Consider the following 20,188-nt stretch of genomic DNA (forward strand, 5'->3'; position numbering starts at 1 on the left):
GCCAGGCCCTGTGTGCTTGCCATCTCTGCATCTAGGGCAGGGGTGGCTCCTCGTCGTCTCCAGGGCAGCCCTAAAGGCCAGTTCTAAGGCTGCCCATATTCAAGCCCAGATGGCCGCCATAAAGTTGTAGGTCAGCGCCTTGCTTGCCATCAGCCTCTCCATGACCTGCTCACTGGTCCAGCTGCACAACCTGCGGGTGCTTCCCTTTCACTGGGACTGCTCTTTGCCTAGTAAAGCCATGGCCACCGGCAGCGCTGCCAACTTCTCCCCTTTCCTTCATCCCTTCCTTGGCAGGGAGGGAGGAAGAAAGGGAGGAGAAGGAGAGAGTCAGGAAAGAAAGAGGGAAGAGACTGGAAGGAGAGTCAGTGAGAATCTGAGGAAAGTCCTGCCTTAGCTCTTGGTCATCCGCAGCACTGCTGCCCTTTCGCCATCCCCTTGCACCCTCATCCTGGCCTCTCCTGATGGTCTTCCATCCTATTGCTGAGGTTATGGGTCTCTTCACATGGAGAGGGGGTGGGCCTCCCTGTGACCCAAGCACTTTGCCATCTTGGGAGGTATGCTTGCTTTTGTCCCAGCTATTGTTTTAAGCGCTTTTGGATTTCTTTGATTCCATACAATTGGATGGATTATAGATAAAATAATAAGTAACATTCCCTTCTGAAAAATTTTTAATGAAGAAATATCTAAAGCATTTTGATGTTTTATATATATATAAAATTAAGTGCTAAAATGATAAAACTGCTAATTCAAAATTTGCTTCTTTCATAAATTTAGTATTCAAAATTTAGAGCTTTGAGCATATTGTTTTTCTTAAAACTGGAGCATGAAAGCAAACACCCTCAACTTTATAAGGCTCTTTTAAGATCTATAAAAAATTGTGCAAAACTAATCACCTGTGCAGTGTATTATACTTGTCAGTATTAATATGCTTTTTTCAGTATGAAATTTACTATCTGGAAATCAGGGAATGTTTGTAAATTATTTGCATTGTGAAATGGAACATTATTTTTTTAGTGATTTGATTTTTATTCTTTTGAAAGGGTCAATATAAAAAAGCAATTTCCAGTTTACATCACTTAGCAGCTCTGCAAGGATCTCATTCTCCACAACAAATTATGGGACAAGGATCACTAGAAAATCAACGACCTCTAATCCAGTTAGCGACTTGTCATTTTGCCCTTGGAGAATACCATGTAAGCCCTATCTGCCTGCTTTTTACTGCTAATATTTATACTGATAGCCAATGTAGTATGGTGACTAAGGTGTTGCACTGACACTGAGGATTCAAAGGCTAGTCCATCTTTAGCCATAGACGTTCACTGGCTGGCTATGGACCAGTCATTCTCTTAACCAATTTTACCTTACAATATTGCTGTACCGTTGGTGAAAGTAGCAGAAGAGGTTTTTGCATGAAAATTAGGAAATAGTTAACTATATTAAATATAGTAATATAGTTACTATATTATAGAATATAATATAGAAACTATATTAATAAAGAAAAATATTTGTAGCTGGGGGTTGAAATGCAGGGATCCTTAGAGCTCTCTGAGCTTGTTTACTTGCAGACATGTTATTACCTTACCTAGGTAACATTGGTGCTAATAAGGAGTGCTGTTCGCTGTCAGTTTATATTTTGGTGACTTGCTTGTCTCTGTTGGTGGGAGCGGCCTTAGATATTCTTCAGTTGTGCTGTCTACTGATGGCTCTTTGATAGTTTCTTGATTGGGGTATTGCTTACTTGATTGTTGGTCTGACCTTGGAGTTAATCTGTGCTGATGTGAGTGCTGATTCCTAGTGGAGAATTGCTGGAGTCTTTTTTTTTCTTTTGAGCTTTTGATTGTCTCATTTGCATAAATAGACAACTTCAACTACCTGTATATGTAATCAGCATAGCACATAAGTCAACTAAAGCCCTTGAAAACATCCTAAGCAAACTAAAAGACATAAAAAGCGCAGAAGAAAAAAATAGAAGTTATCTGTAGCATACCACTGCAACAACCACTATGCACTATTTGCACTATGCAAATAGGCAGAAGGCTGGCGGAATGTATCCATGAACATCAACTGGCAGTCAGAAGACATGATGAAAATTCTTTAAATTCAAAACATCTATACAAATTTAACTATCATTTTAATTGGGAAAATATGACAATCCTAGACCAGGCCAAATCCAAAAATGCCAGGGAATTTCTAGACTTCTGGAACGCTGACAAATCAGCCATCAATAGAAACATAGACATTAACAACATCTATACACTATGTAAAAGAGACAATCAACCAGCCCAAAAGAGAAAAAGACTCCAGCACCTCTTCATCAGTAATCAGCACTCAGATCAGCGTAGATTAACTTCACACCAACAATCAAGTAAACAATACCCCAATCAAGAAATTTCCAAAGAGCCATCAGTAAACAGTCTAACCTGGGGCTCTGGAACTGCATGCAGCTCTTTGGGCCAACTGCTGTGGCTCCCTGTCCCTGTTTAGTTCCACTCCTTGCCCTCCCCTCCTTCACCTGACATGAGAAGGTAAGGTTGACAGTGGGAATGGAGAAGAGGCTGGGGCTGGTTGAAGAACGATCAACACCTCCGGCAGAGGTTTTCTTTTGGACAACCCTCCTCCCCTTCGTGCAACTCCTTGACTGGCTGTGGTGTGGCCAGAAGGTTGCATACACATGGGGAGACCCACAAGTGAGCACTAAAGGTGCGCACAGAGGGCAGCCACTCGCCTAAGGGGGGCCTTTGGATATAGCTCCTCTTCTGCCCTAAGCATCTGGCCATCACCTTGCCATGTCCATCTCCCCCCCCCCAGCAGCTCTTTAGCCAAGTGGGGAGGGCATAACCTCCAGCCCTAAGTGGCAGAAAGTGAAAGCTGATGTGCAAATGTGGCATGGAGGCAGGTACCGGGCCACTTCACTTCTACCCTAACGATATGGCAACCCTCCTCCCCCACCTCTCATGCGATGGCAAGACGATGACCAGAGCCATAGTGGAGGAGCAAAGCAACCCTGTACCTGCCTTTGTGCCACATTATTCCATCCCCACTTGGCCAAAGAGCTGCTGTGTGTGTGGGGGAGACAATGGCAAGGCGATGGCTGGATCTTTAGAACAAGAGCGAAGCAGCCCTGTACCTGCCTTCAGGCCATATTTGTGTCTGACTTCCTGCCACTTTGGGTTGGAGATTATGCCCTCCCCGCTCAGCTGAAGAGCTGCTGGGGGGGTGGGGAATGTCAAACATGACATGGAAAAGTTATGGCTTGATCATTCGGGCAGGAGAGAAACTGTCCTTTATGTTCTGTTAAAGTGGCTGCATGCCATGAGTGTGCCTTTGCTGCGCTTTGCTGCTCACTTGAGTCCGCTTCGGAATGTGCGGCATATAAATACAATAAATAAATAAATAAGTGTACTAGCTGATTTTGAATGGAGAGGCTGCCTAATTCAAATGCCATTTCATCCACAAATCTACTAATTTTGCCTTAAGCAGCCTCAGTCTCTTTTGTAATGTATATATTCAGTAACACAGCCTTTTAGAATAGAATATAATTTTTTATTGGCCAGATGTATTGGACCCGCAAGGAATTTGTCTTGGTGTATATGCTCTCAGTGTACATAAAAGAAAATATACGTTCGTCAAAAATCATAAGATACAACACAATGATAATCCGGGAACAAATAAGCAATCAAATCATAGGAACCAGTCAATATAAAGATACAACCAACAAAGTTACAGTCATACAGTCGTTAGTGGGAGGAGATGGGTGATGACAACAATTAGAAATTAATAGTAGTGTGGACTTAGTAAATAGTTTGACAGTGTTGAGGGAATTATTTGTTCAGGGTCATGGCATTCGGGAAAGAACTGTTCTTATGTCTAATTGTTCTGGTGTTCAGTGCCCTATAGTATCGTCGTGGAGGTAGGAATTGAAATAGTTTATGTCTAGAATGTGAGGGGTCTCTAAATATTTTCACAGCCCTCTTTTTGACTTGTGCAGTAACAGGTCCTCAATGAAAGGCAGGTTGGTAGCTATTGGTTCTAATTATCCTCTAAAGTCTGTGTCTGTCTTTTTGCACTGCATAACCAAACCAAACAGTTATAGAGGTCCTTGGGCAGTTTGAGCTTTCTGAATTGGCGCAGAAAGAACATTCTCTGAATTGGCGCAGAAAGAACATTTTTATTATGTTTTTGATATTAGGTATCCATTTTAGATCTTGCGATATGGTAGAGATGGTAGGATGGGAGGGTTTCTCCTAAAGTCTATCACCATTTCTACGGTTTTGAGTATGTTCAATTCCAGGTTGTTCCAGTCACACCACAAGATTAGTTGTTCAACCTCCTGTCTGAATGCAGATTCATCATTGTCTCAAATTAAACTGATCAGTGTTGTGTCATCTGGAAACATCAGTAGTTTAACAGATGGATCGTTAGAGATGCAGTCATTGGTATATAGAGAGAAGAGGACAGAGCTAACAGCTCTCATGGCCTTGTCCATGGGGAAAGATGGGGGCCAATTGGTCAGCACAGATTTTTAAGCAAGAAGGAGTTATATTTTAATTTAACAATAACAATTAAAGAGGGCTAAACAGAAATTCTTGTTTTTCAAAAATGAGTTTTCTTTAAGCAGTACTTTAACCATGAAAAAATTGAAATATTTCAGTATTTTTTCCCCGCTGAAAGGATCCAACTTTATTTTAACCAAGATGAGCTGGAATTTTCCTTGGTGAGCAAAACTGGAAATGAAAACTGAAAGCCATATATTGATTGCATAACCTATAATGGTAGTCTTCAATGTTCACTCTTTAATATTATTACTGCTAGCATTCCTTCCATCCAATAGATAGAAATGGTGTCATAAAATTCTTTTATAAATGTACTTTCTCTCATTCCTAAGAACAATATGGTAACACAATTTTTAGTTTATGTTTCTTTGTTGTAATTTTTGATGAAATTCACCTTTTCTTTGTAGTTGGCTTGTGAAAAAATTCTTGACTTAATGTGTTACATGACACTTCCAATACAAGAAGGAGCCAAAGTACAAGAAGATCAGCCTATTACAAAGTCAAAATCCAGGAAAGGTAAATTATTACTATAACTCCAAATAGTAGATGTAGAAAAGAATAGAGAAATAAATAAATTGGAATATTTAAAATTATTGATTTCTGAAAAAAATATTGAATATTGTAAAATCCTGAAAGGGCTATTGGCAAAATGACATAAAGAAAATATGCTGCTCTTTAAGAAGAACTATGGGTAAAAGCAGCTTACATATTATATTATATACATATACAGTACATATAAATAAAATATATATGTGTTCTACTCCCAGAACTGGACAAAGGGGTAGATAATTTGAAGGAAAATAACAGACCATTAGAATTACCAGTGACGCTAAGAAAGGAATGATCTCTTATTAAACCCCTTCCCTGGATTCTAATAACTTACAATGGGAGGAGATCATAGTTCCCTCTAAGCTGAGCAGTGAGCAATCGCTCACTTAAAAATCATCATCAACTCAGAGTTTTCCAAACCTGCCCAGAAGCCGAGAGGGAAAGAGTGAGAGGGAAGGAGAGAGAGAGGAAGAGAGGGAGAGAGAGAAACAGATAGAAAAAAGAGAGGAAGGAAAAGAGAAAGAAAAAGAATGGGAGTAAGGAAGAGAGAAAGAAAATCAAAATCTAGTTTGAAACTAGCTCAACTATTTAAGTGGCACTTTGATATTGATAGAGTTGCCCTATTATGAGTTCACTGTTATAGACACACAGTACAGTATTTTATTTTGAAATTCTCTGAAGCAAAACAGGGTGGGTTGTTTGTTTGTTTGTTTGTTTATTATTTCTGTGCCGCCCAGTCCCGAAGGGACTGCTGCTCAGACACTATACTTTTCCGCCCACCCCCCCAAAAAATTAGAGGGAACACTGCAGGAGATACTGTATTTTTCAGAGTATAAGATGCACCTTTTTCCTCTCTAAAAGAGGCTGAAAATTTGGTCTTACGCTCTGAATGTAGCTTTTTTGAAGCTTTTCCCCCCAGTCCTAACTAGGTGCTAAATATCTTCATGGCTCCAGAAGGTTTTTTCCAGCCCTAAGTCTTTGCAGGCTTGTTTTGATTCTTGCTCCCTCTGAAAAAGGCTTTTTTAGCCCTAATGCAGTGCTAATTATCTTCCTGGCTTGCAGCATTTTTTTAATTCCTACTCTCTCTGAAGCAGTTTTTCTGCCCTAAATCTTTGCAGGCTTGTTTTCATTCCCATTCCCTCTGAAAAAAGACCTTTTCAGCCCTAACCAAGGGATAAAATAAGGTGCTGAAGCTGAACAGACTAATGACGCTAGCCAGATGAATATTGGGTAGGTAGATTTTCCCCCCTATTTTCCTCCCACAAAAGTAAGGTGCATCTTATATTCTGAAAAATATGGTATATATGGTAGCATCTGGTCTAGGAATAATCATTCTCCAACCCAGGTGGAAACAACCAAAACTTGAATATCTGATCATAGTGTTCAGCAAATAAATTACTTTACTATTCTAGGGTGTGAAGATGATATATGAATACTTACCCAAATAAAGAATAATTTATGCCAAGAAATGTAATTATTTAGCACAGGAGTGTAAATTAAAGCATTCATATCTAATTTCTTCTTAAACATCACCAGGAAATGGAAGCCAAACATTACGCTCTATAGCCAGCCTCTATCAAGCTGCTCTTATTGTTGGGAGGACTTTTTTCTTAAATCTAATTTTCTATACCATACACTTTATAGATATTAAAATGAATAAAAATGTAAGTCTGTCATGGTTGCTTTTAATTCTATTTGATTTTCAAAACTATTATTTGTCTAGTTTCAGAGTTGAAGCTTTGGCCGTGCACAAGTAAAACTGTTATGCCTTACTGTCTCCGATTACTGTTAGCTTGTTTTAAGGTAATTTATTCTATTGAATAAGTAAATTGAAGTAAATTATTACTATAATATTTTCTTAATATATTTTTCATTCTGTTCATGTTGGCCTCAGTATCTATGTTAATTAAATAACCGATATCAAATAAACTATGTGTCAATTTTAAGAGAATTAAATATGGTTACCCTGATTACCAGTTAGTAATCAAGTCACTGTCCTAATTGAAGTTTAAACAGTTTTTCCACTTAACCACTGAGGAATAACAAACATTCTTATAGGAAAATGAATTACTAAGCCATCTCTAAAAAAGAAACACATTTCTATATATTTGGTGGGGATCAGTCTAAATAAATGTTCCTTGTAGTAAGTGGATCACTATTTTCATAGCAATTTGTAATTGTAGATAAAATTTGTAGGAGACTCATAGATGCTGATTGCTTTTTTGGGAAAGGAAAGATAAATGATCCGTCCACTGTTAAAGAATGTGGAAGGAAAAATGACCTTTCAATTAATGACCTTTCAATTCATGAGATGTAACAAGTCTCCTTGAAATGATTATCTAGGCCAGTGTTTTTCAACCAGTGTGCCGCGAGACATGATCAGGTGTGCCGCGAAGCTCAGAGAGAGAAAGAAAGCAAGAGAGAGAGAAAGAAAGAGAGAAAAAGCAAGAGAGAGAGAGAGAAAGAAAGCAAGAGAGAGAGAAAGAAAGCACGAGAGAGAGAGAAAGAGAGGGAGGGAAGGAGAGAGAAAGACATAGAGGGAGGTAGGGAGGGAGAGAGGAAGAGAGCAAAAAAGAGAGGAAGGAAGGAAGAGAAAGAAAGGGATGGAGAGAGAGAAAGAAAGAGGAAGGGAGAGAAAGAGGGAGGGAGAGAGAAATAAAGCAAAAGGGAGGGAGATAAATAAATAAATAAATAAATAAATAACAATTTTGGAATGCTAAAAAAAAATGTATATCTGTCCATTATGTTTGTTTGTAACTTTCTGAGATGCTGTTTACATTGTTCGATTTTTATTTTTTTCCTAACAGCTGAAAGCTTTCACAGACAATAGAGATGATATGGCATTGGGTCATGTGATTGTGTTGTTACAGCATGAGTGGCCAAGGGGTGAAAACTTATTCTTGAAAGCAGTTAGCAAAATCTGCCAGCAAGCAAATTTCCAATATGAAAATTTTTTCAACTATATTACAAGTATCCTTTGTCTTCAGTGGACCAATATTTGAGATACAAAGAGTTTCTTCATATTTTCCAGATTATTAATAATACTGGGGTCTACTGTTAAGAAATGTAAAATCTAATGGAATATTATACATAATAATTGAAACAAAAATGAAAAAAAAAAACAAATAAAAGAAGAGGATAATGGAATTTTGAGTTTGCTATAAGAAACATGGGTTAAGAAATTTTACGAAAATTACAGAACATACTGAATCAATAGTAGACTGATTAATGAAGTTTGTTTGGTTTGGCTTAACATTGTATGAACCAAATCATTGTGGTCTGATAAACCATAATTTAGGGCTTTTGCATTAGGTGTGAATCTGTCCAATTTTGCTATTTTATAGAAAGAACAAGCATATACTTTAAGATATGGTATGCTTTATCTGATACTAAGAATCTTTGCACAAGAGACCCGTGTATAATCATTTATGTTCTTAAGTAGGTCCTTTGGAACTCAAGGATTTATTCCTAGATATACATGTGAAAGATAGTTGTGTTAATCTGTTGCAAGGATAAACTGACCCAATTACAGCTATCGTTAAATTAGGATATCATAATAAAGATACATCATATCTTGTTTGCGAAAAAACTTTAAAATGAGCAATGAGGAATAAAATTAGAACAGAGTAGAGGAACCAGATAATGGATCATAATAATTTTTATGTTTTCAAAAATACTTTATTTTGGACCTGAACATTTGTTTTAGATATTGATATGCTAGAAGAATTTGCCTACTTAAGAACACAAGAAGGGGGAAAAATTCATTTGGAATTATTGCCAAATCAGGGGATGTTAATAAAGTAAGAAAATATTTTTCCAAATTTTAAAAGTTTGTGAACTTACTCTAAGTGCTGCTATACTTTATTTGTTAAGCCTAAAGTGATGTTAACATACTATGGTGTTTATGAAACATTCAGATAAATATTAGATTTGTTTCTGAGTATATCTTAGATATTCAGAGGATTACTGTGCAGAAATATGATTTTTTTCGGTGTGTGTGTGTGTGTTGAGTGATCTCTTTAGTCACAGCAAATATTAAATAGTATATCTAATCTGGAAAGGATGTAATTTTCACAAAGGGATAGCCTTGATATATTGGATAAAAATGATGAAGAAAATTTATAAATACATAAAAGATTCTCAATTGAAACTTCTAACATGATGAATTCATAATTAGATTAATAGCACATTATAAATATCAGAGAATAATATGTTTTACCAATTTTGTTTTCTTAACTGTAAAGATAGAGAAATATTATTGGGAAAAAAGAGATTATTATTTTGATAATTCAAAGATATTCAGGTTTGACAAATCTGTTTTGTATAAACTGCGATATTTTGGGAAAATGAGTCAGTGATAAATGTCTTGGCTTCTAAGCATTTTCTCTTGATAATTAGCCCTTTGCTCTGCTCTTGTTTGTATTCCATTGAGCTGCAATTTAATTCATGGTGTTGGTTATTATTTTTAAAGACGTAGCAAAGGGCCTGGATACTCAAGAGACTGCTTGTTTCCAGTGGTTTTTTCCCTGCCTAGTATCTTCAGGTCTTCTCATTAAAATTACCATCTTGTGGGACCCAGAAAGTACAGTGGTACCTCGGTTTTCAAACGATTTACAATTCGAACAAAACGGTATTCAACCAAGAAATTTGAGAAAATTTTACCCTGAAATCCAAACAAAGATTTGGCACTTGAACATCCAAGATGAGCCGAGTCGAGCCGAATGGCTTTAGTTCAGCTTGGCCTGGCGCGTCTCGCCCGCATCATCAGTATGAATCAATCTGCTGTCGGAGGAAGTGTTTTGGCTATTTTTCACTTATTTTGCCTATTAGACTTATTGGACCCTTAGTCATGGGTCCAAAGAAAGCCAGCAATGATAGTGCACGTCATGGAAAGAGAAAAACTGTGAGAACAGCTATTGAACTCAAGAAAAAAATAATTGCCAAATATGAAAAGGGCACACGTGTCTCAGATCTTGCTGTCGAGTATGGCATGCTGAAATCAAAGATCTTGACTTTCCTTAAGAACAAAGATAATATAAAGGCCGCCAATGTTGCAAAAGGTGTTACATTGATAAGTAAGCAAAGGCCTCAGATAATGGAGGAAATTAAAGAAAAAGAGCAGGTGACAGTATCAGTGAAGCTTTTATTTGTGAGAAAGCGCTACAAGTATACAGTGATCTTGAGATCTCCTGGTACAAGGAGTGAAGGTGCTTCTCTATCTTTAAAGCCAGCAGGGGTTGGTTTGAGAATTTTTGAAATCGAAGTGGCATACGCCACGTAACTGGCATGGGGAGGCGGTTAGTTCAAACTAGGAGGCAGCTGATAAGTTTATCAAAGAATTTAGTGACTATGTAAAGGCGGAAGGGTTTGCTCCTCAGCAGGTGTTTAACTGTGATGAGAATGGATTATTCTGGAAAAAACTGCCAGCCAATACATACATAACAAAAGAGGAAAAATCACTGCCAGGGCACAAGACTATGAAAGATAGGCTCACTCTTTTGTTGTGTGCAAATACAAGTGGTGATTGAAAACCCTTGCTTGTTTATCATTCCGACAATCCCCCGCCCTTCAAAAAGCACAATGTAATGAAAAGTAAATTGGGTGTGATGTGGCGGTCAAACACAAAAGCTTGGGTTACCCGACAATTCTTAACATAGTGGGTGCGTGAAGTTTTTGCCCCTCAAGTGAAAGAATATCTAACAGAAAAAAAAATTTCTTTGAAATGCCTTTTGGTGATGGACAATGCCCCTGCCCACCCCCCTGCTTTAGAGGAAGACCTAGTTGATGACTATAGCTTCATCAAAGTAATATTTTTACCCCAGAATACAACGCCTACTCTTCAACCCATGGACCAATAGGTCATATGTAATTTTAAGAAACTGTACACAAAGGCCCTGTTCCGGAAGTGTTTTGAAGTGACAAATGATATACAGTGGAACCCCGACTTACGAGTTTAATTGGTTCCGGAAGGAGGCTCGCACGTCGAACAGCTCGTATGTCGAAACATTGTTTCCCATAGGAAACAATGTAAAAGCGATTAATGCGTGCAAGCCCGAGGGCTGAGGGGAAAAGACGTCGGCTGAAGCGGGGAAGTTCGCCAGGAGTCAGCAAAGAAGCCCCGCGTGTGTTTTAAAACATCGGAGCCGGCATGGGGAGGCTTTTAATCAGCCTCCGAGCCCCGAACCCGGACTCGGGGGTTGATTGAGAGCCTCCCCATACCGGCTCCAATGTTTTAAAAGACACGCGCGGCTTTTCTGCTGCCTCCTGGCGAACTTCCCCGCTTTAGGAGGCAGCGGAAAAGCCGCGCGCGTCTTTTAAAACATCGGAGCTGGCATGGGGAGGCTCTCAATCAACCCCCGAGTCCGGGTTCGGGGCTCGGAGGCTGATTAAAAGCCTCCCCATGCCGGCTCCGATGTTTTAAAACACACGCGCGGCTTTTCCGCTGCCTCCTAAAGCGGGGAAGTTTGCCAGGAGGCAGCAGAAAAGCCGCGCGTGTCTTTTAAAACATCGGAGCCGGCATGGGGAGGCTCTCAATCAACCCCCGAGTCCGGGTTGGGGGCTCGGGGGCTGATTAAAAGCCTCCCCATGCCGGCTCCGATGTTTTAAAACACACGCACGGCTTTTCCGCTCGGAAGCAAAGCAAGCCAGCCCGGGTCTTCTCGGCTCGTATCTCGAATGTGAGCTCGTGAGTCGAGCAAAAATTTCTCTAATCTCGCAGCTCGTATCTCGAGTAGCTCGTAAGTAGAGCTGCTCGTATGTCGGGGTTCCACTGTACAGTTAACTCTGAGGGAGTTTTGGAAAGAACACTTTAACATCCTGAATTGTGTGAATTTAATTGACACTGCTTGGGGTAATGTCACTTATCGCACATTGAATTCGGCATGACGAAAACTTTGGCCAGAATGGGTGCCGGAAAGGGACTGTGAGGGTTAGAATCTGAGTCAGCTCCTGTCATTGATGACAATGATGCTGTGATTGATGATATTGTGACCATGGGAAAGAGCATGGGGCTTGAGATTCTACAAGATGACGTCAACGAACTTGTGGAAGGTCACACTACCGATTTAACCACCGTGGAATTAATGCACCTACAACAACGGCAGCAGAAGGATATGGTTGAAGAAATAACATCTGATGAGGAGGAGAGAAGGGAAAATATTTCAAGAGGCTTAATTCATTAAATGTGTGCTAAATGGGCAGAAATAGCAAATTTTGCTGAAAAACATCACCCTGATAAAGTTGTAGCAAATAGAGCAGTGAACATTTTTAATGATAGTGTTATGTCCACTTTCAGAAAAAAATTGCTAACAAGAGAAAAACAACTAACAATTGACATGTTCTTTTGTAACGAAAAGAGACAAGCAACTGCAGAGCAAGATTCTCCTGAGCAAAAGAGCAGAGAAGAGAAAAAACACCCGAAGGGCAGTTACCCCGTTTTTATGAAAGGAGACTCCCTTACAAAACAATAACAATCCCCTCCTCCCTCCACATCCATTCCCGTATGCCATCACAACGGAGTCACAAAGATATGTAAATGATACGCAATTGTATTTGCCGACGCCTGTCTGCCTCTTCGGGAGCTGCGAACAAAGGGGGAGGGCGTATCACCCGCACGTTGCCTAAACTGCTCTAGTTTACTTTATTTCTTGTTGTTTCGGTTCTCAACCAAATCGGTTCTCGACCACACTTCCGGAACGAATTGTGGTCAAGAACTGAGGTACCACTGTATGTCTTCTTTGATGCAGCTCCCACACCATAAGGATGGTGCCCTATTTTCTAGGGCTTTAGAAAACTTTGAAAACCTGCTTTGGTCTCAGGTTTGATGTAGATGTTTATTATTTGTCCAGTGATTCCTATTTTATCTTGTTGATCTTGGCTTTTATTAGATTACTTTTATCTGAACTCTCAGATTTAACATTTTAACTCTTTTTAGTTTTTTTCTAATTTTATACATGGCCCAGAATTGTATCGGAGTTGTGTGCCCAATAAATTTACTAAAACAAACTGTTGAATGCTTATGGTAGCAGACAATCAGCCAGATTCTGGCTTAATTTTCAAAGAATGATTAGAGGCAATCCTACAAATAATCCTGCCCCATGCCATGTAGGACTTAATAACTCATTACCAGTACTTTCAATTAAATCCAGGAGCAAACTAGTAACTGATGTGAGATGTGAACCTCCATTAAGGCGGGAGTCCTGTATGGATTTTTCAGTTAATTTAACCTTGCTATGTAGTCAACATCCTTTTGTGGAGGGAAAACATTTTGATTATTCTTTCAAAATGTTCTGCCTGGTGCATGCGCAGTCCTAATTCTGGCTATGCAATTATTCAAGCCTCATTTTAGCATGGAGAATCTGCCTCATTTGCTAGCATGTGTGGCACTTTGCATCCTGATCACCTCTTCGGCATTGTGAGTTTCTCTGCTTGGTGCAGCCGCAGTTTATCACAGATTAACATCTGCCCTGCCCAATTAATTAGCTCTAAATGATGTCTGACAATAAAGAGCAACAACAATTGGGGGAAGAGCCTGCCACGGCCTCTGCCCCAGCCAAGTCAAAGGACAAGGGCCAGCCTTCGAAATTTAAGTCTAAGGCTTCCCAGTCTGCAGTTATTTTAAAGGAGGTTGAGAGAGGAATAAAATCCCTTGAGAAGCAGATGGCACAGGCTCAAAACAAGCCTTGGTTCCCGTTATCCTCAGTTGCACTTACCTTGGGATTTACCTCCTCATCAGATGATGCTGTCTCCTCACCCTCCTCCCAAATCCCCAGCCCTGTCTCATCCAGAATCTTCGGGGACAGCTACAGACAGGGACTGGTCACCAGACCATTCTGAGATGCTCCCATCTTCATTGCCTCCAGCTCATTTGACCTCCATTGGCCAAGACAATGCTGGCATTCCAAATCAACCCTCATCCCAGGTGAACCACAGGTCTGCTCCAGTGGCCACATTTACTCCCACTGCAGCTGACCTATGCAAAGGGGTGGACACATGGCACCAACTTTCTCCCTGTGTACAGGACATGATTGCGGATGCTTCCGTCGCACCTGCCAGGGTGACACCTCAAGGATTGTGGTCCACTGAGGCAGCTACTTATTCTTGCTAGTACTGACTAGCTGTGGAGCCAGTGGCACAAGTGGACAGAAGCATTCTAGAGGATGACCTTTCAGAAGACGAGGAAGTCATCACTGACCAACTAGTCTTCAGAAGACTCTTTAAGCCAGCTTTGTTCAAAACTCTCTTGAACAAGGCTCAGATGACAGGCCAATTTGGAAGTTCCACAAAACATTCCAAACCAATGTCCAAGCAGATCGGTTGACTCGCTCAATGCTGGATCCAGTGGAATGGCACCTGGATCCGGACATTTTCAGGGACCTATCCCAGCATTTTGGTACTTCAGAGGTGGATCTTTTCGCTACCCCCCTCAACACCCAACTCCCCTGCTTTTTCTCCTGCTTCCCATCTCCGGGAGCGGAAGGCGTCATCACACCGCATGCCCCTTGGCTCAGTGGTCTACTTTTTGCCTTCCATTCCATTCCCCTCATTCCAAGAGTGGTCAGCAAGGTTCTTGAGGAAGGAGTGAAGTGCTGTTGGTGACACCACACTGGCTGCATCGTCCATGGTTTTCAGACCTTTTGGACTTTTCTATCTCCAAATTGTGGCGCATTCTGGACAGTTGAGTATCCTTCAGCCAGGGGTCCTTCATGCATCCAGACCCTCAATGGTGGCACCTCACCGTTTGGCACTTGATGGGATCCGATTGAGGGCACAATCATTATCAGATAATGTCATTACCACGATCCAAGCAGCAGAATGTGCTGTGACTACCAGAATTTATGGTGCCACCTGGTCTGCCTACTGTGAGTTCTGCTGCCATAACAACTTTGATCCTTTATGTCCCTCTCTCAAACAACTAGTTTTCCTTCAAACCAGGTTTGAGAAGAACTGGCGCCTAATATTCTTTGTTGTCATGTTGCAGCTCTCTCCACCATTGTGCATTTGGACAATCTCCGATCACTGTACCATCACCTGTGTATCCGAGATTTTCTATGTGGTGCTACCAACTTGCGCTCACAAGTCATCCACAGTATCCTAACTGGGACTTGCCACTTGTCCTCTTTGGTCGGTTCCCTTGTGTTTCCTTTCCATCAAAACAACATTCCTGTTTTGGCCATTGAATCAGCCAGGAGAGTGCAGAGGTGTCAACCTTCTCAGGCAAGATTTTTGTCATTTTCACCAAGACAGAGTTGTTTTAAGACTTGACCCAGCCTTCCTGCGAAAGATCAACACATGGTTCCACCGGACACAGGAGGTAGTTCTCCCAGACTTTTGCGTCAGAGTTTCATATCCACTCTAACTCCGCTGGCATAAGCTAGATGTTCATCAGGTGCTTAAAATGTATATTTGTTGGACACAATCTTTCAGGAAGTCCAATGCCTTATTCATCTCCTTTCTTCCTACCACTAAAGATCAAAAGGTCTCACCTCAGACGATAAACTGTTGGCTACGATCCTGCATAGCAGAGGTGTATCACGCCCAATCTCAACCAATTCCGCCTGGAATCATAGCTCATTCCATGCGATGTGTGACCACCTTGGCAGCTTGGGCAATGCAAGCCTCAGTGGAAGACATCTGCCATGCTGTGGTCTTCACCACCAACATTCATCATACATTATCGTCTTGATGCATTTGCATCAGCAGAGGCTGCCTTTTGTAGACGAGTCCTTCAGTGCGTTAGTCCTTCTCCTGCTCCCCTGGTCCAGCCTTCTCCCTCCCTGTCTGATTAGCTTGGGTATATCCCATGTTGGACTCCTGAGCAGTGCATTGGAGAAGTACCATTGACTTACCTGAATGGTCTTCTCAATATGCTGCATGGAGAGTCCAAATCCACCCAACCCTTTTGACCCAAGTCGCAGTTCAATTTGTCGTTGTTTCTTGTTTCCTTTTAATAAAGTTCTTTGTTGACCTTTTGACTTTGGCTTTGTTTTAAACTGACCTTCTAGGCAGCTAGGGGCCGTTAACTAATTGGAATTGAAAATTTAAAACTCAGTCCCTAGCAACAGAGTAGAGTTGAACCCATGTTGGAATCTACACACTGTGCATCGAGAAGACTGTTCAAGTAATTTAAAATGGTAAAAATTTTACCATTTTTAAAAGGTAAATTTTAAAAGTTTCCTATATTTAGTTTTATGCCCAATTTACCTATGATTTATACATGCTACTGGTTGAGAAGATAATAGCAGCCAGATGTTTTGCATGTAAGAAATACTTGTACAAATACAAGTATTTGTACAATTACAAGAAAATCTCTTGAACCATTCTGTTCCCAGGGATAGGGGAGTTAATTTCACAAAACATTTTCTGAAGCGCTTTCTTACTAAGAATACATTCTTAAGACACAAGTATTTTATTTTGCCCATTAAATTTGTATTTTTCAAAGTCAGTGAATTTTAATAATCAGTTTGTGTGTGATGTGTAATGTGTAGTTGTGTGATGGAATGCATTATTGTGATATACAAATAAAATTGACTGTCAACCCTGAATCTAATCTGGCCGAAGCTATTTTGGAGCTTCAGTGTTGCCACATTGGAGCAAGAGATAGGGAGAGAGGATTAGAAACAACTGGGGTTGTGTAGTTATAATAAAATGCTTTCTGTTGGGGACCAAAAACATTTTCACACCTAGCCACAGGAAGGAGTGATGTCACCAGACCAGCAGATGCTGTCTTGATTGGGCCACATGACTGATTGTTTGAGGTTGAGGAAAAAACATTTACTTTTAATTAAGGGAAAACCAAGGGCCCCCTCAAAGTTGGTTTTCATCAGATATGTGCCAATGTGACACTTGAAGAATCTACCTGCCTCAGAATTTTTGCTTGCTTTGGATCTATTGCTTGGAACACTGACTCCATCCTCCCTAACAGTTTCAATTACTAATCCTTCTATTATGACTATTAATGTCCACTCCATAGAACTATGAAACAATTATCTGTTCTTCTATTTTATAATAATTGCATGGAATTCAAGCCGTAATCTTTTCTTTGATAGCAGAATCTTCCAGCAGCTTCTGAGAAGCAAAGCATAACTGTCCTGTCATGTACAGTGAATCCAACAGCTTTATCCCCTTTTTGTTTCACTGAAAATATTAAAATGACTTTTCGGTGAACAGACAGAAATTGGACCTTTGCCCTGAATTAGTGAGAAAGGATTAGCTGCAATAGCACTCATTCCCCAGTTACAGTTCTGTTTGCTCATTTATCTATTTATCATTATTACACCTGTTGTAGAGTCCAATTTTTAATGGAAAGTTCTGTTTCAGACACTTAGGTTTGAATAGTAGTTCAGCTTTATCATGCCTCAACTTTATTATGGACATAGTGAAATTCCTCTCCAGGAGCATTTGCTGATCATAAAATAATTCCTATATCCAATTTCTTGGAAATGTTAGTAAATGTGTTAGAGAACCAAATTGGTGTAGTGGTTGAAGCACCAGGCTAGAAACTCCAGTCCCACCATAGCTACAAAGCCAGCTGTCACTTTCTGTCAGCCCTAGCAGGGAGGTTATAGCAAATCACTTCTGAAAAACCTTTCCAAGAAAACTGCAATGACTTGTCCAAGCAGTGATCGAGAATCGGATCAGATAGAAACATAGAAACATAGAAGTCTGACGGCAGAAAAAGACCTCCTGGTCCATCTAGTCTGCCCTTATGCTATTTTCTGTATTTTATCTTAGGATGGATATGTGTTTATCCCAGGCATGTTTAAATTCAGTTACTGTGGATTTATCTACCACGTCTGCTGGAAGTTTGTTCCAAGGATCTACTACTCTTTCAGTAAAATAATATTTTCTCATGTTGCTTTTGATCTTTCCCCTAACTTCAGATTGTGTCCCCTTGTCCTTGTGTTCACTTTCCTATTAAAAACACTTCCCTCCTGGACCTTATTTAACCCTTTAATATATTTAAATGTTTCGATCATGTCCCCCCTTTTTCTTCTGTCCTCCAGACTATACAGATTGAGTTCATTAAGATTGAGTGGGAATAAACTGCAGGTGTTATGGTGATAGTACTACCTTGCTAGTCTTTCCTGCATTTGTATATGATGTAATTAATCTTGTATTTTGTAATTAGTATTTTTATAAGAAATTAATAAATTTTCTCATGTTTGTGTTGAATTAGAAAGGAAATTTGATAAATTTAACCAACTTAAATTTGATTTTTATTATTTTAAAAAAGATTGACTAGTTTGTGACAGAATATTAAGATGTTTCATTTTCCACATTGGTAATGAAAATTAAATTCAATAGAATTCTGTTAAAAGCTTTTAAACTGGTATGACTTCCAACAAATATAAAAGAGATATAATTTTTGTTTTCGTATGTTTTTAATAGATATATGAAACAAATCTATTAGCTGCCATTTTGGCAAATGGGAGTGAGGAAACCCATCTCTAATGTATCAATATCAATGAAATTATTGCAGCTTTTCATTGTACAATAGCAATTAAGAAAAATGATGGAAAAATAATAACAATCAAAATATTGGAGAAGGCAAAAATTACAATACATCTGTCCTGTAGTACATATGAACAATAAACTTCAAGTGACATTAATTTGCAGCTCTTACTTTAAAAATGTACTGTATTTCACTAGCCTTAATTTACTGCTAAATTTCTTTTTTAGAAGCATTTGTAATGTCAGTCAGTTCTGGAATGTGTATTCAGGGTGAAGCCCTGGTGGTGTACTGGTTAGAATGCAGTATTTCAGGCTAACTGCTCAAGGCCTGGAGTTAGATCCTGATGGTGCTCAAGGTTGACTCAGCCTTTTATCCTTCCAACAACGTTAAAATGAGGACCCAAATTATTGTGGACAATATGCTGAAATTGCAAACTGTCCAGAGACTGCTGTAAGGCACTATAGGGCGGTACAGTGATCCCTCGAGTTTCGCGATCTCGTGCTTCGCGAAACGCTATATCACGATTTTTCCACCCGATGACGTCATACGTCATCACCAAGAGTCACTTCTCTGTCTCTTTCTCTTTCTTTCCTGTCATTCTCTGCTTCAATCATTTTCTCATTTCTCTTCCTTCCTTTCTCATCTTTCTTTCTCTCTCTCTTTCTCTATCTTGCTTCTTCCTCTCTCACACTCTCTTCCTCCCTCTCTCATCTCTTTCTTTCCTTCTCTCTCTTTCTCTATCTCTCCCCCTCTTGCTCTCGAGGAGCCGAAGATCCGGGTTTCCCCACCCGGATCTTCGGCTCCTCGCTGGTCCCCAATTCCGCCAACATCAGGCTCTCCACACACCCTTTCGCCGTAACACGAGAGCCTTCCGAAAACACTTTCCGAGCGCCTCAGAGCAGCACCCCCACCCCTCGATTCCCTCAACCCGCCCGGCCCCTCGCTCCCCTTTTCCACACTCCAACCGAGAGAGGAGTCTGTGCTGCTCCGGCTGCCGTGTCTCCTTCTCCCTCCTCCTCCTCCTCTTCTTCCCCGCTCTTCCATCCTCCGCTGCCGAGGTCGCCAGGAAGGGAGAAGAAGAGTCAATGAACGGCGCCAGCCGCCGCCTCACCCAACACAAAGCGCGAGAGCCCAGACCCGGAGGCAACCCGCTCGCTGTCCGCGGCGCTTAGAGTTTCTCCTCCTGGAGGTGCGCTCAGCGCTCGCTGCAGCGGGGGAAGACCCAGGGAAGGTTCCTTCGTCCGCTGCCCACGGAAAGGGGAAACCCGGATCTTCGGCTGCAGCGAGCGCCGAGCGCGCCTCCGGGAGGAGAAACTCGAAGCGCCGCAGACAGCGAGCGGGTTGCCTCCGGGTCTGGGCTCTCGCGCTTTGCGTTGGGCGAGGCGGCGGCTGGCGCCGTTCATTGACTCTTCTTCTCCCTTCCTGGCGACCTCGGCGGCGGAGGATGGAAAAGCGGGGAAGAAGAGGAGGAGGAGGGAGAAGGAGACACGGCAGCCGGAGCAGTGCGGACTCCTCTCTCGGTTGGAGTGTGGAAAAGGGGAGCGAGGGGCCGGGCGGGTTGAGGGAATCAAAGAGGGGTGGGGGTGCTGCTCTGAGGCGCTCGGAAAGAGTTTTCGGAAGGCTCTCGTGTTAC

General features: G+C 40.9%; 1 protein-coding gene across 2 annotated transcripts in view; it reads left to right on the forward strand.

The window, feature by feature from the left end:
• Positions 1-20,188, forward strand: part of INTS10 (integrator complex subunit 10) — a 40,618-nt gene that overhangs the window by 16,979 nt on the left and 3,451 nt on the right. For both annotated transcript variants that reach the window (XM_070728022.1, XM_070728023.1), the window contains exons 12-16: positions 1,041-1,193; positions 4,961-5,069; positions 6,826-6,905; positions 7,910-8,072; positions 8,809-8,902. In XM_070728022.1, the coding sequence (XP_070584123.1) occupies positions 1,041-1,193; positions 4,961-5,069; positions 6,826-6,905; positions 7,910-8,072; positions 8,809-8,902 (599 nt within the window). The remainder of the gene's footprint in view (positions 1-1,040; positions 1,194-4,960; positions 5,070-6,825; positions 6,906-7,909; positions 8,073-8,808; positions 8,903-20,188) is intronic.

The sequence above is a fragment of the Erythrolamprus reginae genome, chromosome Z (assembly GCF_031021105.1).
Source record: "Erythrolamprus reginae isolate rEryReg1 chromosome Z, rEryReg1.hap1, whole genome shotgun sequence".
Taxonomy (NCBI): domain Eukaryota; kingdom Metazoa; phylum Chordata; class Lepidosauria; order Squamata; family Dipsadidae; genus Erythrolamprus; species Erythrolamprus reginae.